General features: G+C 25.3%; 2 protein-coding genes across 3 annotated transcripts in view; one reads left to right on the top strand and one right to left on the bottom strand.

Moving 5' to 3' along the window:
• LOC107068197 (cytochrome c oxidase assembly factor 5) overlaps positions 1–27542 on the bottom strand; it is an 84532-nt gene that overhangs the window by 19609 nt on the left and 37381 nt on the right. Inside the window, exon 3 of one of the 2 annotated variants that reach the window (XM_089170223.1) lies at positions 17459–17705. The exons of the other annotated variant lie outside the window; for it this stretch is intronic. Coding sequence (XP_089026349.1) covers positions 17664–17705 — 42 coding nt within the window. The 3' untranslated portion in view covers positions 17459–17663. Of the gene's footprint in view, positions 1–17458; positions 17706–27542 lie in introns of those variants that run through there. 2 annotated transcript variants of the gene reach the window in all.
• Positions 747–26528, top strand: LOC107068193 (monocarboxylate transporter 12). The gene is given in 14 exon segments (XM_089170216.1): positions 747–3126; positions 6196–6241; positions 14654–14786; positions 15671–15875; positions 16807–16947; positions 19320–19508; positions 20592–20835; positions 21158–21359; positions 21643–21681; positions 21683–21820; positions 22752–22974; positions 23446–23685; positions 24207–24332; positions 25767–26528. Coding segments are annotated over 14 exon segments (2130 nt in total). The 5' UTR covers positions 747–3083; the 3' UTR covers positions 25928–26528.

Raw genomic sequence — 27542 nt, 5'->3', positions numbered from 1 at the left:
TATAAAAATCAATTTGCTATACAACACACATAAACACACACACATTACAAACATACTATATTATAAAAACAAATATACGCTAGCCACGCGTAAGCGGAAAATCGAATTTTTTCTTACGATTGTTGTTGTTTGTGTGCGAAGGAAGGTAGGACGGACGGACGGACGGACGGACAGACAGACGGATTCCCGTTATATACGGTGTTATCTTGTAAACTAATCAAATAATAATTACTTAATGATGCGTGGTGCAGCCGCCATCACAGTCGCCATCATCATTCGCATTGTGGAAGAGGCGTTTACGCGCGTCCTACGTTTTATTATTATCGATTATTATTATTATTATTATTATTACTTATTGAATATATTGTTGTATTGAGAATAAAACAAACAAAAACAAAAAGGAAAAAAAAATAAGAGAAGAAAAAAAAAAGAAGAAAAGAATTTAAGAGCAAAACGGACATGATGAAAATGATTTTAATATGGCGTCAAATATTACGATGACGAAAAATAACCTAAAAAAAAAAAAAAAACTTATATATTGACGCGCGTATGCGTTTTAAACCAAAAAAAAAAAACAAAAAAACAAAAAAGAAATGGAGCGTAAATTATTGTATATTTGTAATGTGTTTTGTGGTGAGAGAAGAATTGTCCCTCCTATTTCCCTCTCACCCCCTCCGAGAAAGACTTTAGAGAAAGAAACAAAACAAATTAAAATACGTACGCGCGTATCCGCGTTTGTAAAATGTTATAACAAATAATACACATACATACACATACACATACATTCACATGATATGGTACAAAGCGGATAAAAAGATTAACAAAAAGAAAAAAAAAAATTTGAAAAAAAAATGAAGAAAAAAGAAATTGAAAATGAACAAAAAAAAAAAAAAAATATATATATATAGTATATATATAAATATAAGCAAAGAAGTGTAATTAGGTGACGTTTATCGAGATATTTGATGAGAGAGGAAAATTATGAATTTTTATTATTGAAAATCGATGCTTTGTTTATCCTTTTATTGTTTTCCGCATGAACCATTCCAACCCCCCGTTTCGTTTGGTGTCGTTTTCTTCCCCCGGCCCCCACCCTCATTTATCACGCGACTTTGTTGTAAACGTATTATCCCACAATGAAAGAATGATGAATAAGATGAGTGAGTAAATGAATGAGTGAATCAGTGGGTGTGTGATGTTTGTTTACTTATGTGTGTGTATGTATGTATGTATGTGAGAAAGAAAGAGAAAGAAATAGTATCACTAGGAGATAGAGAGTTAGAATAGTGAACGCTGCTGGTTGCCTTGAAGGGAAGGCCAACTGATGACCTTGGGACATTGAAAAAGAGTATGAGAGGATAGAAAGTCGTTCGTGTGATTAAATGAATAATAAAAGGAATCACGTACGTTTTATCGACTATTTCATATATATATATATATATATATGATGATGATACGAGAAAGTGAAAGAGGGAATTTATAAAAAAAAAGAAAAAGGTTAATGAACTGAATGAAATCAAAAGAACAACCAAAAGAAAAAAATCATGTTAAAAAAAAAGATATAACGTGTATATATATATATATATATATGCATAAAAATAATTAAAATAGTAAGATTGAAGAAAAAAATATCACATTGATTAATAAATGCATAATGAAATGTAATAGAAATATTTGAAATATAACAAAGAAAGATAACAAGAGAAAGTGTGAGTATTATTAACAATAAAAAAATGATTCATTGAAATTATTCAGAATTAGATATATACTAATTAGAAACATAATAAGGTAAAAATAACAAAAGAACAATTAAAACTGTGACGCAGAGACACGAGCCTCCGAGCTGTCTAAGAATATCTGTCCTTACGGTATTTCTTTTGACTTCTTTTTTTGGGTCCAAAATGGCGTGTATTCTGGTACACGACCTACCTTAAAACGAGAACTATATATATCTTTCTTTCTTTCTTTCTTATTTTCTTTCTTTCTCTTTCTTGTATTTAATCTATTCGTGTGAACTCCTAGAGAAGAAGAAGAAGAAGAAGAAGAAGAAGAAGAAGAAGAAGAGAATGAAATAAAAAAAACAAACACATGTTACATCTAATAAGAAATGTGATATATTTATATATATATATATATTTTGCCGCGCGAGTTTTCAGAATTCTGTGTTATGTGTCTGCTGTTATCATCGTGATTTGTCGTTAGTGTTCGTAGATAATCGGGTTTTGCGAAATCGAACGACGAATCCGATCGACGAATCTCGGAACGCGAGTTGGGGCGAATGGGCCCGAACAATCACGACAAGGGGGTGGGTGATCGCGGTGAAGGTAGGGTAGGGGTACAGGGCAACAGAGTAGCAGCAGAATCGTACGATAGAGAGAGAGAGAGAGAGAGAGAGTGAGAGTAAGTGTGTGTCACACCGTAAAGAGAGTAACGTCGTCCATGTTAAAACCACTTCTCGGTAGTTGCGAGAAAGACACACACGGTGGTGTTTTAATATCGTTCTCTTCGTGTGTCTCTCTCTCTCTCTTTTCTTTTTTCTTTTTTTTTTTATCTTTTATAATTTCCTTCATTTATATATCAACTTTTTATTCCGACATATTCGCGCGCGTATTTTTCTTTTTGTTTTTGTTTTTTTTTTTTTTTTAAACGAGGGGGGTTCGCGCGCATGCACACGTGCACGCACCTGCGCACATCTTTTCTTTTCTCCTTTCTTCTTCTTTCTTTCTTTCTTTCTTTCTTTACTTTATTTTTTCTCTCTCTCTTTCTTTTACTATTTTATTATTTTTAGAAATATTACAAATATATTGATCGTATGTAACAATATTTTACATCAATCTTCTTTCTCTCATCGATTATAATAGTTAATCATTTGATTTATTTATTTTGAAATAATTTCTTTATTTAATTTATATCGAATTTTTATAATAGAAAAAGAAAGAAAAACAGAGAGAGAGAGAGAGAGAGAGAGAAAGATATAAAAGGATAGTTTTGAGTGAAAAACAAAACAAAACAAAACAAAACAAAACAAAATAAAATAAAATAATAAAAAAAAAGGGCTTTATTTTTCACCTGCATGAGCCTTAATGATACGCGAGGCGCCACCACAACTACGCGGGAGCTTTAACGGTAAGTTGGCAAACACAAAAGAAGATAGCTTTGTTATAACTTATTCATCCTTTTCATGGATTAATTTAACACGTTGAAATATATATATATTCCCGTCAAGCCACAAGTGTTACTTTGTATTGAAAAAAAAAAAAAAAAAAAAAAAAAGTAGTTGATTGTGTCAGACCAGCAGTGACTGACATGGCTCAAATTGAAAGTCTAACGTCAGTCACCGATGACTGACGTGACGCTAAAACGTGTTAAATTAACAAAATTCATTCAATTCAAATTATCTACAATGATAGATTATTTTTGATCTCGATAATATGCTATTGGTTGGAAAAGGGTTTGTCGAAAATACCAGCCACGTGTAACTATTGCGCGCGCGTTAATTAACACCACCACCACCACCACCACCATTTCCACCACCACCATCAACACTATAATAGTACCTATATAATATAAAATAGAAACTATATAGAAACACAGGATCGTGCATCGAACTCAGATGATAATAATAGAACGGACAAAAATATATATGCTAGGTCGATGAGATGCACACTAAACTGTTGGTATTTATATATATATGTGTATGTGCATATACTCGTTCACATATGGATGCATTTTTCAACCATTTCGTATAACTTGCTGTTTCCCTTTTATGTTATCATTTAAAATTGGTCATATGATAAATCGAAATAATAACAAATAATATATTTTGTGTTGATAAACTACTAACAAGATCAACGTGTCAATTGAAACATCAACAATGTTATTATTAATAATTAAATTATATTTTCATCTTATTATGGGTTTTACTAAGTTACGTCACAGATATTAGTTGCACAGTCTCGAAATCGTGTTTGGAAACGAGTTAAGAATTTAATACTTGTGTGTATGTGGTATGGTTTTTACTGTCTCTTTCTTTCTTTCTTTCTTTCTCTATTTCTCTGTCTCTCTCTCTCTCTCTCTCTCTCTGTCTCTCTCTGTCTGTCTGTCTGTCTTTCTTTCTCTTTCATTTGGTTCTCTTAAGTTGAGAACGAGTTATCGGACACTCGCCTCTCCTTCCGAGTTTTCCCTTATCGTTTGGAATTCGAAAGTCGCTTCCAAAAGAGAAGGCCGAACTCAATCGAGTGAGAAATTAGTTAACTTTTTAAAATGTTTTTTTTAAAGTGGGGGCGTTCAATGAAAGATTTTATACGTGTAAGAAAGATAAAAAGATAGATAGATAGATAGATAGATAGATAGATAGATAATTGAGTGATCGTTTTAACAGACAACATTTGTCGACTATTTTTCCTCGAACTTCGACCCCGTTGATACACAAATGAAACATTGATAAGGAACCTCTCGCCATTTTCAGAAATTCAACTTTATCATACTCTCGATTCTATTTTTTTGTTTGTTTTGTTTCTCTAACAACGATTGTTCTACATTTCGCAAGTACGTCAACAAGTATGATAAAGTAACATTTAATGTTCTTTGTGGTAAAATTACAAAAGGAGAAATTAAATAATATTTTAGAACAAAGGATTTCAAGTTTAAACTTGAATAATATTTATTTGTTAAGGATTCGGTGTTTTTAATATTTAAAAAAATAAATTTATATTTATTTTATTTTTATTTTTATTATTATTATTATTATTATTATTATTATATAATTGAATTTTATATTATTTTTAATTATATAATTAAATTTATATTATTTTATTAATTTTTTTTTTTTTTATATTATTTTATATTATTATATAATAATTTGGAAAATCATAAAGCATAAATGACGAAAACACAATTTAATTAAAATATGAGGAAAAAAGAAAATATCAATCCATTTATATTCCTATCACTTGTGTATACAACATACCTATAAATATATATATATATATATATATTTTTATGTATACCTTTTACCATTCCAAAAAATACTTTTCAATCATGTGTGTGTGTGTGTGTGTGTCTGGTTGGTAAGCAACATTTATTCATTGCAGATAATGTTTCAAGAGTTTCGATGTTTAAACTTTCACTGATACATTTATAAAACTACTTTGACAGATATCTAACAAGGATAAAAGAATTTTTATCAATATAAAAAGATAATATACAATGAGAATTTTTCTTCTTCTTATTATTATTCTTCTTCTTCTTCTTGAGTGTATTATGACGATTGAAAATAAACCTTCGACATTTTTACTTACAAAACACTTATATTTTCCATCTCTCTCCAACATATGCAACACATTGATTACACACAACATACACGCACACTCTTTCACTATATCTCTCCCTCTCGCTCTCTCTCTTTCTCTCTTTCTCTCTTTCTCTCTTTCTGTATGTCTATTTTTCATCGAAAGAAAGTTCAAAAAAAAAAAAAAAAAAAAAGACATTCCCGACATAAGTGAAATTCGTATAAAATTTAATGACGTCATTAATATCATATGTTGTCATTCATTACAATTAAATGTTTGTTTCTTTTTCATCAAACGACGACGACGACGACGACGACTATAAAACGACTAATATAAGAATACGAAAATGAAAACAGAAAACGAAATTGAAGACCCCCACACACAAGAAACAGAGCACACGACGACGACGACGACGACGACGACGACGACGACGACGATGACGATGACGATGATGAACAGTTGGAAAAAGGGTGGGTGGAGGGGGAGGGTGGGTGGGGGGTTCTTCTGGAAGGGAGAAGAAACGGAAGAAGGAGTCAGTAGGTTCGGAGAGGAGGTCGGGCCAATCCCAGCTTTCGGTTGTTATCGTGGCTTCTCAAACTGTGAGTCCACTTGGGGATGCGAACACGATCGTTTCTTTAGTCTCTCGCAACGAATCGTCGCGTAATCTTTAACTCCGTTGTCCCCATTCGTTCCTCCTTCCCCCACCACCACCACCACCACCACCAATACCAACACCAACACCAACATCAACACCATCACCATCATCATCATCATCATCTTCTTTCACTTTGTTTCTTCTTGTACTATTGTCACGTGACCATTTTATTTCCAATATTTCTTATTGTATTTGTCATTATTTCTAATCATATTTTGTTGTTTATTGTAATATCAATTTGATAATCAGGACAAAGGATACTAAGGATTTCAAGAAAGAAAATAGAAAAAAAAAGGTAAAACTACAAATTTTTCATTTCAGTTTGACAATCTGCTTGAGATTCGAGATTTGGATTTTTTTTTGTTTTTTAGGTTTAAAAATGTTGTTGTTTTTTTTTTTTGATTTCTTTTTAATTCGTTGTTTAAATAATGTACGAGTTTGATTGACATTTTGTAATGTTGACTTATGTGATATTAAAAATGTTATTACGTTAACGAATTTGAAAAGAAAATACAATAAGTTTTACACTTGAATGGTTATAGAATACGATCGTCATTTGTCTTGATTTCCCGCGTAAATTATTAGCGCATGCGCCGCAAATCTTCTCGGTTTAACCCACGTGGCTTAGGAGTTGTTCGCACGTGTTTCTATGTAAAACGGTATAATAAATGATTATTTCAATATTTCTTTGTTGTTTTTTTTTATTTTTATTTTTTTTTTATAATCGAGTAAATAATTTTCTTCGTTTTTATGATTTAATCGTTGAGAGTAATTTTTTTGTTTTATCTGTGAGAAATATTTAAAATTGACGATAATTTCTAAATAAAACATTTGAATTTGAAAATTGTTTCTTATGAGAGTTAAATGTTTTTTTTTTTTAAAGTATCTCAGTAACAATTAAACGAGGGAATTAATTCGATTCATAAGAAAGTATTATTAACGTCTTTCACATAAAACGAAATCATTGAATTTATCATTTCACTGATAAATTGTATCTTGTGTAACATTTAGTGATGATAGATCGTTGTTAACAAAAGGAAATAAATAACTGTACGGATAACTACTGTTGAATATAACATTGTATTAATCTCTTTTCGTTTGAATTTATTTTTGAAAAAGATTTTTTTTCCTATCATTCGTAGTGGTGTATCATCATTTTGTAAACGCGCGAATGTTGGTAAATAAATGCAAAATGATAAAAGGGGCCCAAAGTTGGATACATGTAGATAACTTTTTTTTTCTACGAACTTTGCCCATTCTCGAGGCACGTGGTTTTATTTTCTTATATTACTTTTTTTTTTCTTTCTTTTTTTTTTTGGGTTTCACTCACCCACTCTTTCTATATATAGATTATTATATATATATATATTTTATTAGAGTGTACTAAAAATTCGTGTATTTTTAATTAATATATTAAATACGTGTAACCTTAAAATAATATTAATAATATTAAATTATATAATATATATATATATATTAACCTTATTTATATTATATAGGTTATATTTATATTATTTAATTTATATTATTTATATATTAATTATATTATTATTTAATTATATTATTAATTATATAATTTTTTTTAATTATTTATATATTTAATATAAATTATATTTAATATATATATTTAATATATATTTATATATACATTAATTATATATTTAATTATATTATTTATATTATAATTATATTATTTATATTATATAGGTATAATATATTAATATATTCTATATTAATATGTTATAATTATAAAAAAAATTAACGTAATTATATTAATATATATATATAATTATAGTATTAGGTATAATATATTAATTCATTATAATATATTATACCTAACCTATATATATATATATATATTTGATTAGGTTGTATTAAGGTATACCAAAAGTTCGTATATTTTTAATTAATATTTATATATAGTTGCATATATAAAGTAACATTTTATTTACTTCAACAAAATTACATTATTTGAAATAACACAATAAAAGTATCAACCGAAATAAACCTTTTTACCGATTAGAGAGAGTAAAATACGGATAAGACGAACAAGTAGCAAAAAAAAAAAAACGAAAAAAAGGAAAAAATGTTTGGAGTGAAGAAAAATGAGCGGGGGGGGAAAAGAAAAAAAAAAACAAAATCATATGGAAAGTTATAATAAATAAAGGTTAAAAGGAAAAGGGAAGTTTGATCTTATATGAGATTAGAAACCACACATATATAGTAGTGTCCCCAAGTCGAAACTTCCTGTCCCCGGGTCTCACTCATTGAATTTCGAGGTTGACCCTTCATTGGCGCGCCAAGGAAGCTATTGTGCATTGAATTTACGGGTTACCACGAATCCCATTGATTCGATTGGCGGTCACATAATGACGCATAGTTAGCATGTCACTACACTAATACTAACAACGTGTTCGCGGAGATCAACGGGAAATACATTCGAAGAACAGAAATCAAATTATATATATATATATATAAATGTGTGTATGTGTGTGTGTTTGTGTAATGTAGGGTGAACCCAAAAGTTCATACTTTTATTGTGTAATTTTAAATCATGCACACATTTTGTGCATTATATATATAAAAAAAAAATATATATATATATATTTCTTTAAAAAAAAAAATTCAATTAAAAATTTCGAGATAAAGATATTGGTGTTTTATGTTATAATTATCTTTCGAATAAGATCTTTTTGTTGAAAAGTAAGTATATTTCATTTATATTTACACTTGTGGTATGACATGTGTACTGACAAGTACTTGAACGTAGATTATCTTTTCAAATGTTTTTCGATAAATTTTGTTCTATTAATTAATTACGAGATATAATAATTGTACGTTATTATTTTTCAATTGTTTACGACCACCCATCGAGAGAATACATCTTTTTTTTTATTTTATTTTTTTTTTATTTGAATTGACGATAATGATAAATATATTATCAAAAATCTATAACAGAAATGAAAAGAAAAAAAAAACAAATTTACGATTTTATTAATCGAATCAAGATGATGATGATGATGATGATGATGATGATGATATTAATTTGTATTAAAATATTTATTACAAAATAATATTATTACATTATTACATTATTATTATTATTATTATTATTATATTAAACACACATTATTATATATAAACAATATTAATTATTTATTATAAACAAAAGATATATATATATATATATTATTAATACGAAAAAATAAATTATTACACATTGTATTAAACAAACATATTATATACACAATATTAAATATTTTCAACATTTATTAGAAAAAAAAAAGAGATATTTTATTAATACAACAAATATTTTCTTTTTCATTTCTTGTTTGTTTTTTTATTTTTTTTTATTTTTTTGAACATGTTGAAATGTTATGAAGTAAAATTTCTTCATCTTTTTCTTCTATTTCTTCTTTTTCTTTTTCCTTTTTTTTTTTTATTATCAGTATTATTTGTACATATTACATTTGTGTTTTCATTTTGATTGAAATTATTTTAACGTTTATATTATTTATACCAATTTTTTTCAACAGAATTCATAATTGGTCGAAAACGAGACTGAGTGAGAGTAAATGAGAGAGAGAGAGAGAGAGAGAGAGAGAGAGAGAGAGAGAGAGAGAGAGAGAGAGAGATATGTTAGTTCGATAAAAGATTGTTGAAAAGAGAAAAAGAAAAAGAAAAAAGAAAACAGAAAAATGTAGATTAAGAAAAAAAAGTATATATATATATATATATATTTAATCTATATACATATAGATAAACATATATATGATGTATGTATTAAAGTAAAACAGATATGACTGTGTGCTATTTAATATTCCCCAACTCTTTCAGTTGAAAAAGCATACTTAACTTACTGCTTGTGTATTTGTATTAAAATGATGCGTTATCTTTACGTTGTTAGTAGTTCACGTAGATATCCCTGAGCCCTGTCAAGAGAGTTATCGGACCGAATGAACAAATGAGTAGAACCATATATTATTTTATGGTACAGTAAAATAATATATATATATATATATATATATATATATATATATATATATATATATATATAAATATAGTATATTTAATATAGTATAGTAATAGTATAGTATATATATATTAACTATACTATTAGTATATATATACTATATTATTACTATACTATATATTATACTACTACTATATATATACTATATCTTACTACACTATTACTATATATAAATGGGTACAATGAATAAAGTATACATATAAATATATATATATGTAATTTAATTTGTTTTTATTTTTTTAATAATTTTTTTTACTATATATATTATAATTTAAGAAGAACTATATTATAGAGTAATATAATTATACTATAGTTATAGTATAGTATAATATATAATACTATACTATATTATACTATATAATATACTATAGTAATTAATAGTTATATTATAGTATAATTAATTAGAACAATATATTATATGATACACTATACTATTATATACACATTATATATATATATAAATATATATAAATATATATATATATATATATGTAATTTAATTTGTTTTTATTTTTTTAATAATTTTTTTTTACTATATATATTATAATTTAAGTAGAACTATATTATAGAGTAATATAATTATACTATAGTAATTAATAGTATAGTATAGTATAGTTTAGTATAGTATAGTATAACATATAATACTATAGTATATTGTACTATATAATATACTATAGTATTAATAATTAATAAATTAATAATTAATAAATAATAATAAAATATACGTGAAGAATATAAAGGAAAAAAATCACGATAAACTGGACACCTGAATTATCATCATATTTGTTTACATATTTTGTATATTTTATTTCAAAAAAAAAAAAAAAAAAAAAGAACATTATTTAGTGTATTAACATATTATTCTTTTTCTTTGCATTTCTGAACAGGTGTTTCATTTAAAACTATATATATATATATAACTAGTTTCAAATTACAAACCTGGCAATTTGATGCCAATTTGTTGGTCAGAAAAATCATAAGGTTGTACGATAGTGTATTGTTAATGCTATCTATGAAACTATGACGTCACACTTTCGTCATACTCCAATCTCACGTTTTATATACAATAGTAAACGTATATATTTGTCCCTCGTTAATAAAAATTCATTAGTAAAAATGTTAAATAGATTCTTGAATTAAAATTCATCAACGTCATCGAAGGAAAATTTTTTTTTTTTTTTTAAACGTAAACGTGACGTTAATTGTTTAATTATAAATCAGTATGACGTTGTATGCACTTCGTGATGAATTTTGAACTTATCACTGATAAATCATTCATATGTGTCACGATAAATTTCTTTTTTTCTTCGTCTTCCCTATTTTTCATTCGTGGTAAATAATAATGACGTTTTTACCTACCCCCTATCCTTTACCTCTTACCCCCCCCCCCACCCCGCCCCTCCCCACGAGACTAAGTGTCTTGAGAAAATTTTCCCTCCCCAAAAAAAAAAAAAAAAATAAAATGTCATACGATACGTTTGAATAACAAATTTTCTTCGATGATTTACTTTCGGTGTCGCGTGGTATAAAACTTCAGTTTCTTCTTTAAACAATTCAAACTGACAAGAAATATTATGTATATATATATATATATATATATATATATATATTATATGAGTAACGATGGGGGGGGCGTAACACAGGAGAATGTATGTTGTTACGATAATGGGTATAATAATGTAATCTCTTGGGATCAAGAACGAGTAAATGGGTATCGTGTAAATATGCTTCTATTTTTCTTTGTTAAATTTTAATTTCATTTATTATTAATTTTCACCTTTTAAGAATTGTTTAAACCTTTCAAATTTAACATTTAGTTAGTATTGTTATTAAATTGTTATTAAATTAATATATATATATATATATATATATATATATATATATATATATATATATATATATATAATTATTTTATTATATTTATTATATTATATTATATTATAATTAATATAAATAATTCTAATTAAATAAATGTAAATTAATATAATAATAACTTATTATTTAAATGTTATGAAATATTATTTGAAATATTTTCGAATTTATTATAAGAATTTTTAATTTTTAATTGAATAATAAAAATCAGTCCGATACACACGTGTCTTTAAGTCAACGAATTACCTTATACCGCCATCTGATAGAATCTTATCGAACTAACAGAGATAATCATGACTCTTTGTTAATTAATAAATAATTGGCAATAAAATAATATTGCGATTTTAAATTGTGATATCAACTATCCTATCATTCAAGTTGAATGAAACTGCACACAGTGTGCAAAATTTAATTGAAATCGGTTCAGTAGTTTAGGAGTTCATTGCGGACAAACAACGTTACACGTAATTTTTATATATATATATATATATATATATATATATATAACACAAAAGTGTTCTTTTTTTCTCTATACATTTAATCAATTTAATAACACATTATAAATCTTCAACGACTCGGTAGTTATTATAATAGGAAATAAATATATATATATATATATATATATATATGTGATATACGGAAACTCTAATTAGATTTAAAATAAAATAAACAAACAAACAAATATATATATATATATATATATATTTACCTATATTCAATTTATACGCGAGTATTCAAAAGTTAACGTGAGATAAATGACGATACTAATAAACTTTATTTCTAACGAAAAATAAAGGTAATAAAAATTTCTTTTTCTTTTGATCTTATAATTAATAAATCATCATTAGTATATTATAAATCATCATAAGTATATACATTGCGTGTTAGTTTACCATCAGACAATTTATAATTATCGGTTAAGTCATCGTCAGAATTAAGTGAAATAATTATTTGAATATTGAACAGAACATTCTGACAGTTTATTAAAATCATTGTGGAAAAATGATTTACGAAATAGTGAAATTTAAAAATTGCAAGAACAAATACAAATTGAACAATTAAGATGAATTTAAATATGAAAAAAAAAAAAGAAAATATTAATAAAGTAATGAAAAATATTTACAATATTTACAAGAGGAAAAAGTTTCATCTGAATTGATGAAATAAATTTGAATTTACTATTTCAACAAAAGTTTGACAAAACAAACGAATTTATTTTTGAATCGACCATAAAATCATACGTGCGTGTCCCATTCCATTCGAATTTATTTTCCGAAGCCTCGAATGACCTTGACCTTTCGTATAAACATCTTCCTCTTTGACCTTTGTGCATTCTAGAGTATAATTGCAAACGTGTGAGTGAGTGGGAGGACACGATGACATGTCTTAAGACTCGTTTCGTAAATTTCTGACCTGTTTTTCTTTTTTTCTATTCTTTTTCTTCTTTTTTATTTTTTTTTTTTTTTTTTTTACATTGTCATTTTATAAAAGATAAAATATCCTATAATTAAATATGACGATTTAAAACCTAACCTAATCAAACCTATCATTATTAAGAGAGTAACGAATTTTTGAAAATAAAAAAAAAAAACAAACAAAAAGCAAAAAAAATTGTTTGCTCGCTGTAGATATAAATATAAATATACATTTAAATTATGAATTATTATTATGATGATAAATGACAAATGATTACATAGTTAACCTAAAAAAAAAAGACAAAAAAAAAAAATAAAAAGAAATGGTCAAAATATTTCCAATTTTGATAAGATGTTAAAAGAACAGTTCACCTGTTTAAACATTTACATACGAAACACTCTCGAATTATTAATAGTACATATATATATATATATATTATTATTATTATCGATTAAAATTCTTGTCAATCCTTTTCTTGTTTTTTTGGTTATGAGCCATTTTTGTGTGCATCTTTTATTTTTGCTAGACACAATTATTGAGCTTTACTACTTAGCCCTTTTAAATTATTTACATTAACTACTTAATGTATAAATTTGACAAATTATATTTTTGTTAAATTGTTATGAAAATAAAACGATAATAATGTCTATATTTATGACGACATATTTGTATATACGTATATATTTTTGTACGTGTGTGTGTATACATACTACGTAAATCAATTCAATAATACGAAAGTGAAATATCTGCGGTTTACATTATTATTATCAGTAAACGGTTTTTTTTTTTTTTTTTTTGATAAAATTAATATGCCGATGTATTATCCAACTAAAAGAGAATTTCTTTTTTTTAAAAAATATGAATTTACATTTCTACATCGAAACGAACCATTTCTAAAAAAAAAAATAAAACTTAACCTAAAAATAAAATACGGTTCATTTATTTTCCACTAAAATATCAAATATTATTCAATATAATTATATAAATTTGCAACCAATGAGTGTGTTACTTATGTTAACATATTAAATATTAGTGAACATTAATGTCATTTGTAAGATCAAATGGGAAAGTGGTGGGGGAAAGTGAAACGTGTTATGACGAAAATTATCTTCATGTTTTTTTTTTGAAACATATTAATATTATTTTTCATCCATATTTGAATTCCAATTATTCCTACTTGAAAAAATATTACGAATTAAAAAAAGAAATTTTGGGTATTTAAAATTTAGGTTTTTTGTTTTTTGTTTTTAAATATTATAATTGTTGTTTATTTTTATCTTTATATTTAATATTTTATTTATTATATTTATATTATATATTTAATAAGATTAATTGTTAAATAATTTTTGTGTGTGTTTTGCATTTTTTTTTTTTTTTTTTTTTTAGATATTTGGAGACGACAATGGCATCGCAAGAAAATAAGATGGACGAACTGGTCACAAAAACGTTTCAACAAAATGGAGGAAACATTAAAAAAGAAGAAATACAACTCGATGATCTTAATGATAATAACAATGAGGTGATTATTTTTTTATTATTTATCATATTTTTATTATTATATTCTGTATTTTATTATTTATATATATATATATATATATTTTTTTTTTAAATTTATCAAAAAAAGTTCTCATAATTTTTTATAATTACTTTTTTTTTTTTTATTTTCAATCGGAAAACTTTAACTAATTTCTGTCATGACAGGGCTAGTTTTTTCTTTTTTTCTTTTTTCTTTTTTCTTTTAATCAACTTAAATTCGATAAAATATAGAAATCGTGTTCTTTATACGATGACCTTGACCGTAACATTTCGCCTATCTTCTTAACGATCAAAAAATAAAAAAGAACAAGAGAACACGATCGATTTAAAATAATCAACATTTTATTTTGAAAAGAAAGAATTTATTATATTATTCTGTTTTTATATTTTATTTCCGATAAAAAAATAAATTATACTACGATGAGATAAATAAAAATTCGTTGTTAAACTTGAATGAATATATTTACAAAATGAAAAACAAATGTATTGATACAAAAGAAAAAGAAAAAGAAAAAAAAGAAAAAAGGAAATAAAAAATACAGAGAGATGCAATGATGTAAACATTGCAATAAAAAATTTAAATATTTATCTAAAAACAAAATAATATAATAAAAAAAAATAAAAAAATACAATATTAATTTAAAGACAATAAAAAATATGAATTACAAATTGTACAAGTATAAATAATAAATAAATAAATAAAAAAATAATATGAAGATATGGGGAAAGCAAATGGTATCTAAAAACACAAAATAATAAAAATGACAAAAAAAAGAAAAAATAATAATTATGATGTTATAACAAAAATTTAATAAAAAAAAAAATATACAAACCATAAAAAAGAAAAATCAATGTACAATCCAACAGAGTATCGAGGTCGATATGGTGGTACCACCTGATGGAGGATGGGGATGGATGATAGTTGCAGCATCCTTTCTTTGCAATTTGGTCGTAGATGGGATTATATTCAGTTTTGGGGTTTTCCTAAACCACATAACGGAGGCATTTAACGTTTCCCATGCCAGCGTAGCATTGGTTGGATCACTGCAGACAGGATTTTATCTGATGGCCGGTTCGTAAACGTTTATATTTTGCATATTTTTTTTTTATAAAACTTTCAATATGGATACGAGAATACCTTGTTTCTCTTTTTTTTTTTTTTCACAAAAAAAAAAAAAAATACGACGACAAAAATGTATTTCATAAAACAGGTTTTTGTGTCGGATAATGTAAATTTAGATTAAAAGATCTTAGATCAAGTAATAACAAATTTTAATCTCGGTGCTTTTTTTCTCTCTTTTTTTTTTTTTGGTAACATTGCCTATCCAAATTATAGATTATTATAAATTATTTGGCAATTCGATGCAATTATATTATGATAAATTATGTTAATTGATTATATCTATTGGAAAATATGCCTTCCTAACGTGGCATTTCTTTTAGGCATCTTTTAGGTTAGAAATTTAATTATATAATTGTACAATTCTTTTTTTTTTATATTATAATATTTAATTATTTATTACAATTTAAATATATATATATATATATATATATATATATATATATATATATATATATATTGTATATTAGGTTAGGTTTTATTTATATATTGGGATCCCTGACATGGGCATGGCGTAGCAACTTTGATCTATCTACTCTAATTTAGAATTTATCCACCAGATAGCGTATTCAAGTGCTAGAGATCCCACGTGACGTAGAAACTCGACCTATCTATTCTAATTTTGAATTTATCCACCAGTTAGCGTATTCAAGTGCTAGAGATCGCAATATTAGGTTATTAATTATGAAATGTCTGATTACTCGGATTATTTTCATCTCAAAATCAGACATTTCATATTTAATGACCTAATTTATTATATATTTTTACAATATTAAATATTTTATATATTTATATTTAAATTGTAATATAAATTCAATGTAATATATATATGTATGTAATTATTAATATTTATTGTGTAATGTTTGTTTTTTATTTTTTTTAGGACCATTCGTATCCGCATTAGCGAACAGATATGGGTTTAGGCTAGTAGCTATATTGGGTAGCATACTTAGCTGCATCGCTTTTGTCCTTTCATACTTCAGCCCGTCCATAGAGTTTCTTTATGTTTCTTACGGTGTTCTTGGTAAGTTATAGTTATCATCTCTTATTGCGAAAGTTATACTTGCGCTAGCGTGTGTTTCTAACATTTTTCAAAACTTTTCATCGTTTCCTTTTTTTCTCGTTATCAAATCAAAAAAAGAGAGTAATAATAATAATACAACATATATTGTTTTTTTATTCTTTGCAAGCTGCCTTAGATGAAAAGTTTGTCATTACACCCGTTATTAAGGTAACAACGTGAAATTGTATTTTAGATAAAAATAAGAAAAAAATAATATAATTAATTACAGTTAGTTTCATTGATAGATAAATATATAGGTATAGTGTAAAATAATATTAAATAATAATAATTATTATTTTAGGTTTTAACCTAACCTTAAATTAACCTAATTTTAATAAAAATTATTATATATATATATATATATATATTATAATATAAATATATATTTGAGGTTAGTTTGTAATAGTAGTAATATATATATATATATATATATATATATACATACTGCAACTATTACAAACTAACCTAAAATTAAAATTAAGGGGACCTTCTACTCTGAGCACCTAAAAAAAAGGCTATTTTCGCGAATTTTTTCCAAGAAAACTATAAAAGATATCGATCTAAAAGTTGTTGGGTTTGTTAAATTGAGTCTTAAACTATATAAATGAATTTTTATTTTTTCATTTTAATTAATTTTTTATTGCAAAAACAGTAGTATAAAAAAACACCTTAAAACTTTAGTGCTTTGGTAGCTCCATCAGAACTTGAGAATGGCTTACCTGAAACATAAAAGTAAAATGGTTTTATATTCTGTATGACTTCAGCTACAAAGTGACAGTTTTATATAAAAATTTTATCAATAAATAAAAAAATGGTGGACAAATTACAAAAGAAACGTAAATTTGACCTTTTTTTTTATTGTTTTTGTATTGTTTTAATTTATTATCGGCCCATTAATAAAATTTATTATCGGCCCATTAATAAAATTTATTATCGGCCCATTAATAAAATTTATTATCGGCCCATTACCGGCATTTATTATCGGCCCATTACCGGCATTTACTATCGGCCCATTACCGGCATTTATTATCGGCCCATTACCGGCATTTATTATCGGCCCATTACCGGCATTTATTATCGGCCCATTACCGGCATTTATTATCGGCCCATTACCGGCATTTATTATCGGCCCATTACCGGCATTTATTACTGGCCCATTACCGGCATTTATTATCGGCCCATTACCGGCATTTATTATCGGCCCATTACCGGCATTTATTACTGGCCCATTACCGGCATTTATTACTGGCCCATTACCGGCATTTATTATCGGCCCATTACCGGCATTTATTACTGGCCCATTACCGGCATTTATTATCGGCCCATTACCGGCATTTATTATCGGCCCATTACCGGCATTTATTATCGGCCCATTACCGGCATTTATTACTGGCCCATTACCGGCATTTATTACTGGCCCATTACCGGCATTTATTACTGGCCCATTACCGGCATTTATTATCGGCCCATTACCGGCATTTATTACTGGCCCATTACCGGCATTTATTACTGGCCCATTACCGGCATTTATTACTGGCCCATTACCGGCATTTATTATCGGCCCATTACCGGCATTTATTATCGGCCCATTACCGGCATTTATTACTGGCCCATTACCGGCATTTATTATCGGCCCATTACCGGCATTTATTATCGGCCCATTATCGGCATTTATTATCGGCCCATTATCGGCATTTATTATCGGCCCATTAATAAAATTTATTATCGGCCCATTAATGGTAGTTGATCATTGGCCGATTAATGGTAGTTGATCATCGGCCGATTAATGGTAGTTGATCATTGGCCGATTAGTGGGCCCAGCAATGGGCCACGTATTATTCAAATTATTAGCCCATTAACATCATCATAATTTAATAATCTATATATCATCATTTTCAAACAGTTATATATTTCTCTATGTCTGATCCCCCGAAAAATATACCTGACAATACGAAGGATTATACAGATTACAATAAAAAAAACTGCTTGAATAAACATTGAAAGAGAAAGGGATTGAACAAGATAAGAGTCGTCCGTGCGCGTCGAACGCTCAGGAAAGCGGTCCGAGGTAGTTACGTTCAGGCACCAAAAATGTAGTTAGAGACATCGGATCTTTTTGAAATTTTAACACAATATTTCTACATATATATACATTCGAAAAATGATAAAAAAAAAAAATAAATTTTTTTAAATTGCAGAGTAGAAGGTCCCCTTAATAAACATTTATTTTTACTTTCCCGAAAACATATTCAATAAATTATATAATTTCTTTTTTTATGATTTCTTTATTTACACAATTACATATATATATATATTCATATGTATATATACAGGAGGTATCGGTGTAGGATTGATATACGTTCCCGCCGTTATTACAACCGGCTTTTACTTCGAAAGATGGCGTGCATTGGCTACCGGTATTGCAGTTTGTGGATCTGGAATTGGTGCCTTTTTATTAGCACCAATTTCAGATTTACTTATAAAGACTTACAGTTGGCGTGGTGCCCTACTTTTTCAGGCAGGTAAGTTCAATATATTTATACTTATGTAAATACACTCATATATATATATATATATACGTATGCTTAATGATAAGCGTTGTTTTTTTATCGAATTAATTTATTATGCAATTAAGACAAGAATCTTCTTCTTTTAAAAAAAATCAAAAACATCTTATCAGATATACATATATTTAATTATTTCTACAAACTTAACAATGATTAATCGGAGAGTGTGTTCAAAAATCAATCATAAATTTTGTTCAATGATTTTGAACATTATTTATACTCATTAAACATGAAAAAATATGAAATTATAATGTAAATTGAAGAAATTTTGTTTCATTTTACTATAACATTTGTAATTATGTATTATATTTATTATATAATATCGAAATTTTGAAGATATATTCGAAATACGATTTTATTGGTTAGGTTATGCAATTGAATTGCGCCATATTTGATGCCATGTTTCAATCATTGAAACCAACCAATAAATTTTCATATTATTTATACTCATTAAACATGAAAAAATATGTAATTATATGTAAATTGAAGAAATTTTGTTTCATTTTACTATAACATTTGTAATTATGTATTATATTTATTATATAATATCGAAATTTTGAAGATATATTCGAAATACGATTTTATTGGTTAGGTTATGCAATTGAATTGCGCCATATTTGATGCCATGTTTCAATCATTGAAACCAACCAATAAATTTTCATATTATTTATACTCATTAAACATGAAAAAATATGTAATTATATGTAAATTGAAGAAATTTTGTTTCATTTTACTATAACATTTGTAATTATGTATTATATTCATTATATAATATCGAAATTTTGAAGATATATTCGAAATACGATTTTATTGGTTAGGTTATGCAATTGAATTGCGCCATATTTGATGCCATGTTTCAATCATTGAAACCAATCAATAAATTTTCATATTATTTATACTCATTAAACATGAAAAAATATGAAATTATAATGTAAATTGGATAAATCTTGTTTCATTTTACTTTAACATTCATATATAACATCGAAAAATTTGAAGATATATTAAAAAGAATATTCGAAATACAATTTTATTGGTTAGGTATGCTGTTGAACTGCGCCATATTTGGTGCAATGTTCCGTCCATTGAAACCAACGAGAATAAAGATTAAACAAAATCAAGACAACGATGTTATCGAAGCTAACACAACATTTATCGGGAAAGGTACTTCGACTACCTCATTGCATTATGTCCAGTCAAGCAGAATGGGACTTTTTGGGACTAACAACAACACCGAGTATCCAACAGCTGCACAACTTATTGGCAGTAGTCCTAATATAGTAAAGTAATTCTAACAAATTATTTATAATCCTTGTTTTTTTTTTCTTTTATTTTTATTTTCAATATTTAATTTGTTGTTTTTTTTTTTAATTATTTACACTCCTTGTATTCTTTTTTCTTGTTTTTTTTTTTCTTTTTTTTCTTTTCTATATTTGATTTGTTGTTTCCTTTTTTATATTTTATTTTTTTATTTATTTCTTTTTCTATATATTTTTTTTTAATATAATTAATTATTTTTCGAACTGATTATACAATCGATGGTTTAGAAATGATTTTTGTTGTTGTTATTGTTATCGTTGTTTTTTAAATTCTGTTTTAATTTGAAGTGCATCAAAATCGATGTTATCACTGCACAAGGTCAACGCGAATTCAAGAAATTCTGAAAGAAAATTAAATAACACCGAGAAAAGATTATCCGTACCAATTTATCCTGATTTAGCCGGTGATCAAGAAGATACCAAATCAATCGAAGAAGAGAACAATCTTCTTGGTGGTGACATGGACAGGCTTAATGGTAAAATACCAACGGTGAGAAAATTAATATTATTTATATAATAATAATAATAAATTATTATTTTATATAAATTTGTTATACGATATTCTTTTTTCTTTTTTGCAATATAAATAATTATTATTTGAAACGTGTATCAATTGTTTTTGTAAGTCAATTATTGTGACAATTAATTTTATAGAAAATATAAGTGATATATTATTCAAATTTTGAAATGTATTCGTTCGTATGAATGTAAAGTAAATCTACGTAGGATTGTTGTTGCTTTAAATAAATGATTATTGGAAATGATTTTGACAGATACGAAGACACACGATCAATGGTCGTAGACCTCGTGCGAGACTCGGACTGCAGCCAGAAATCTCTTCGAATGAGCAACAGGCGAAATACTCCGAGTAAGGACCCCCAGAGACCATTTTATAGAGATGATATCTTCTATGGAGGATCTTTAAACAGATTAGCACACTACAAGTCTCAAGTAAGCTAAATATTATTCATTTTTTTTTTCTTTTTTTTCCAACACGAACAAACATATCATCATCAATTTTACTTCATTTTCCTTTCACCTTCAGCCTCACATTTTCTTTTTTTTTTATTTATCATCGATCTGAACGTAAAGTTAATTTTGTGTCTTTTTTTTTCTAATAATTTTTTTTTTCTCTTGACGATGAATTTATTTTCTGATCTTCAATGTTTTTTTTTCTTGACGATGAATTTACTTTCTGATCTTTAATATTTGTTTTTGTTTTTTTTGACGATGAATTTATTTGTTGGTCTTTAATCTTTGTTTTCTTTTTCTTGACGATGAATTTATTTTCTAATCTTCAATGTTTTTTTCTTGACGATGAATTTAGTTTCTAATCTGCAATGTTTTTTTTTTCTTGACGATGAATTTATTCTTTGGTCTTCAATGTTTAATATTTTTTTTCTTGACGATGAATTTACTTTCTGATTTTTAATATTTGTTTTTTTTTCTTGACGATGAATTTACTTTCTGATTTTTAATCTTTGTTTTTGTTTTTTGACGATGAATTTATTTTTTGATCTTCATTGTTTGATTTTTTTTTTCTTGACGATGAATTTACTTTCTAATCTTTAATATTTGTTTTTGTTTTTTGACGATGAATTTTATTTTCTAATCTTTAATGTTTGTTTTTGTTTTTTGACGATGAATTTAGTTGTTGGTCTTTAATCTTTGTTTTCTTTTTCTTGACGATGAACTTATTTTCTGATCTTCAATGTTTTTTTCTTGACGATGAATTTACTTTCTGATCTTTAATATTTGTTTTCATTTTCTTGACGATGAATTTAACTTGTTGGTTTTTAATCTTTGTTTGTTTGTTTATTTGTTCGGTGTTTTATTTTGAGGATTTGTTGACGATGAATTTATTTTTGTTTGTTTATCATAGCTTTCCTCAGTTGGTTATCACATGTCAGTAACAAGATTACCAACAGCAACCGACGTTGAAGAGGAAAAAAGTGGTACATGTTATATCTGCCCGGAAAGCGTGCGTCGAATTTTGACGACTATGCTTGATATAAGCCTTTTAAAGAGCCCTTCTTTTTTGATCCTAGCGATATCCGGTGGGCTTACAATGATGGGCTTTTATACACCATTCGTATATCTTCCAGGTTTGTTTCTATTTACTCGAAACATTTATAAAATATAATTAATTTATTATCAAATTTATTCAATTATTTAATATTTCATTATATTAAATTGCATAATTGTGTATATATATATTTATGATAAAAATATTACAATATTAATTATAATTTTTATTATATTGTATTTTTTAATTGTATTTTTTTTTTATTGCAATACATTAAAAATTATTTTATAATAAATTGTTAAATAAATATTTAATTATGTATCGTTAATATTTAAATCTTAGTTTTATTATATTGTATTTTTTAATTGTATTGTATTTTTTTATTGCAATACATTAAAAATTATTGTATAAATAAATTCATAAACATCTATTTGTATATTTGTGTTAAAAGAATTTGTTTGTTCTTTTATGCAATTGTAGAAATATCTATATATATATATATATATATGTCTATAATATAGTTTAAATAAATATTTCATTTGTTTTTAAGATCGTGCCAAAATGGCTGGAATAGAACCATCTTCAGCCATGTTTCTAGTTTCCGTTATCGGTATAGGAAATACCGTAGGTCGTGTAGTTTGCGGCCTTGCTAGTAGTATACCGGGTGTTGATGCTCTCATAGTTAATAATATATTTATCAGTCTTGGTGGATTATTAACAATGTTATCAGGATTATCCTTAACTGAAGGATATCAATTCTTCTACGCTGCGTGTTTTGGTTTAAGCATATGTAAGTATATTTTTAAAAAATATTAAAATAGATTATGAATACCATTCGAAAAATAACCAAATAATATTTATAACAATACTAATAATAATTAATAATATTAAGAATAATAATATTTTGTAAAATATATAGGTTATGTTTTCTTTTATACTAAATTTTATATATAGGTTAATTTAATTTTCATATTATAGGTTATGTATTTTGTTGTTGTTGTTTAATACTACATTTTATATACTAAAACACTAATAATTTTATTTTAGAACATAACCTATATAATTAAAATTCATTATTGATTTAAATTCTAAAATAACCAAATAATAATAATAATAATAATAATAATAATAATAATAATAATGAATTATAAAATAAAAACGAATTGATATAATTTGGTTTAATTTGTTCAAAGTTTTGAAACAAAATCATTTGTTTATATACCTATTTGAATTATTTTGTATTTTATTTTGTTGTATTTTTTTTTAATTATTTATTTAAAAAAAAAATAATTTTTTTTTCAAAATTTGTAGCTGTGTTCGCATCGTTAAGATCAATCCTCGTAGTAGATCTTCTAGGACTGGAGAAGTTGACAAACGCATTTGGATTACTCCTACTGTTTCAAGGCGTGGCTGCAGCTGTAGGCGCACCTATTGCAGGTGATTAGAAATATTATCGATCGTCTCTATTTCCTACCATGATTTTTATTTTTCTTCTTCTTCTTCTTCTTTTTTTTTCTTTTTCTCTTTTTTTTTTTCTATGTTTGCAACCAACAACCAATTATTATCTTGTCGATACGAACGAAAATAAATTAAACGATTCGTAACGTCAAATCTTATTTGTTCGTTTGGATTATTAATAACAAATTGTTTGTTTTTTTTTTGTTAATTATTATATAACATTTATCTCGGATGACACATCTAATTATTTTATTGGATGTAACATAAATTTATTTATATTCTCACGTTATTTGTTTGTTTGTTTGTTTTTTTCTTCTTTTCAAATTGTATTAAATAATTAATTTTAAAGATGACAAATTTTAATGATTTTCAATTAATTAAAACGTAATTTGATCTTGGTTGTATTTATTAAAAAAAAATCAATTTTATTCTAAAATTTAAGAGTATTAGTGTTTTAGTATATGAAATTTAGTATAACATAACCTAATATTAGGTATATTATACTATAACCATATAACATAACCTATAACTTGATAATTTAATTAACCTATAAAAAAATTACAATTTTATTGTATTAGTATGCATTTAATTCTAAAATTAAATTACTACTGTTTTAGTATATAAAATTTAGTATAACCTAACCTAATATTAGGTATATTATACTATAACCAAATAACATAACCTATAACTTGATAATTTAATTAACCTATAAAAAAAATTACAATTTTATTGCAGTACTATGCATTTAATTCTAAAATTAAATTACTACTGTTTTAGTATATAAAATTTAGTATAACCTAACCTAATATTAGATATATTATACTATAACCATATAACATAACCTATAAATTGATAATTTAATTAACCTATAAAAAAATTACAATTTTATTGCAGTATTATGTATTTAATTCTACAATTAAATTACTACTGTTTTAGTATATAAAATTTAGTATAACATAACCTATAACTTGATAATTTAATTAACCTATAAAAAAAATTACAATTTTATTGTATTAGTATGCATTTAATTCTAAAATTAAATTACTAGTGTTTTAGTATAACATAACCTAATATTAGGCATATTATACTATAACCATATAACATAACCTATAACTTGATAATTTAATTAACCTATAAAAAAAAATTACAATTTTATTGCAGTACTATGCATTTAATTCTACAATTAAATTATTAGTGTCTCAGTAAATAAAATATAGTATAACATAACCTATAATTTCAAAAGAAAATAAAAGAACCATTAATAATTTCCAATACGAAATTTATAATTAAACTTTTAATTGATTCAATGAAATTATTAAAAAAAAAAAAAACAAACAAACAAATTTAATAAAAATAAATAAGTAATGTAAAAATTGGTTATATTTTTTTCTTTTATATCTTTTCTGTAAACAGGAGCTTTCAAGGACGCCATGGGTAGTTACGATGCTTCATTTTACCTGTCAGGTAGTCTGATATTTCTATCAGCTGCCATTTGTTATCCATTGAAAAGGATCAATCAATGGGAAAAACGCAAGAATGAAGAAAAGGACAGTGAAAATTCGTTAAAATCATGATTGACAGTGATAGTGCGACATTTTACGTACGTTTTATGTTTATGTATGTGTATGTATGTATGTATGCATGTATGCATGTATGTTTATTATTCAAACGACGTTAAACTTTCATAAAACAGTGTAATTACTTTTTCTTCTTTATTTAACTTAAACAAAAAAAAAAACCAAAACAAAACCAAAACAATACAAAAACAAAAGAAGAAAATTTTCGACAATTTTCAAAATGAAATTCTTTTTTCATATATATATATATATATGTATGTATAATTTTTATTTATAGACATACACCACACGCGTTTTCAATTATACATTACACTGTTAATGATAAATTATTATAGTATAAAATGAAACAAACAACAAAAATTAAACAAAAAATTTAACCTTTTAACTTGGTGACGATGAATTTTAAGGACTATGAAAATTATGAGAATAAATCATTCAATTTTAATGAATCATTGAAAGAAATTATATCTTTGTGAATTTGTATTGTACATATTTAATATTATTTTTATTATTTACCAAAAGAAACAAAACAATTTGACGCTTTTTATAGGTTAGGGTTCTACTTTATCTTCAACGCCCCCTAGTAAAAAGGTTAAATAACAATATATATATATATATATATATAAATACTTGTAATAATTATTTTATATGTTAATTAATGTTATGTTATATATTTTATTAGATTATTATTATTATTATTATTATTATTATTATTATTATTATTATTTAAAATTGTATTTTAATAATGTTTTTTTTGGTTTAAAAAAATATTACAAAGATCGATTATCGATGGATTATATATATATATATATATATATATATATATATATATATATATATGTGTGTGTGTGTGTGTTACGAAAAATACATATATTCATGCATTTATTATTTCAACTTGTTAAAAAGTTAATTTGTTGCATTAATTAATTAATGTACATAAATTTATACGTTTTTTTTTTTTTTTTTTTTAATTATTTTGTAATAGCAATAACACTTTTTTTCTGCCATTTTATTTTACTTCGTACAAAGTAAGATATTATTATTATTATTATTATTATTAACTATTATTACTAATTGATATATACATACAATTCGCGTATTATTAATTAGGGCATTATGTACTTGCGTTTATGTTGTACAAATACCACCCTTCCTCCACTCCCACCCTTCCCCCACCCCCAACCTTTCCGCTTTTACGATCTATGCGACATATGCTTTTTTTTCAAGTAGAATATTGCGATTTTGTTTCTATTCAATTTTTCATTGGTTATTTTTTCTATTTTTTTTTTTTTTTTTTTTTAATACACACGTTATACATACACAGTTATATATATATATATAGATAAGTTTTATTATGTTAAATAATTAGTTAATTTTAATCGATTATACGATACCAAATGTTTTTTTTTTTTTTTTTTTTTAATTTAAATTTCAAATGTTCATTTTAATTTAGGTTTTAATTTGTATATAAATATACATATAACTACTATACATATATATGTATATATATATATATATAGTTTCAATTTTTTTTTTTTTTAGATTTATAGAGAGAATAAAAACTATAGTTGAGATTATAATTATTAATAATAATGTTCCTATAAACGACGTA

Source organism: Polistes dominula, unplaced genomic scaffold, assembly GCF_049000335.1.
Source record: "Polistes dominula isolate Pdom_NZ unplaced genomic scaffold, Pdom_raw_medaka contig_15, whole genome shotgun sequence".
Taxonomy (NCBI): domain Eukaryota; kingdom Metazoa; phylum Arthropoda; class Insecta; order Hymenoptera; family Vespidae; genus Polistes; species Polistes dominula.
This window is presented reverse-complemented; position numbering and strand designations above follow the sequence as displayed.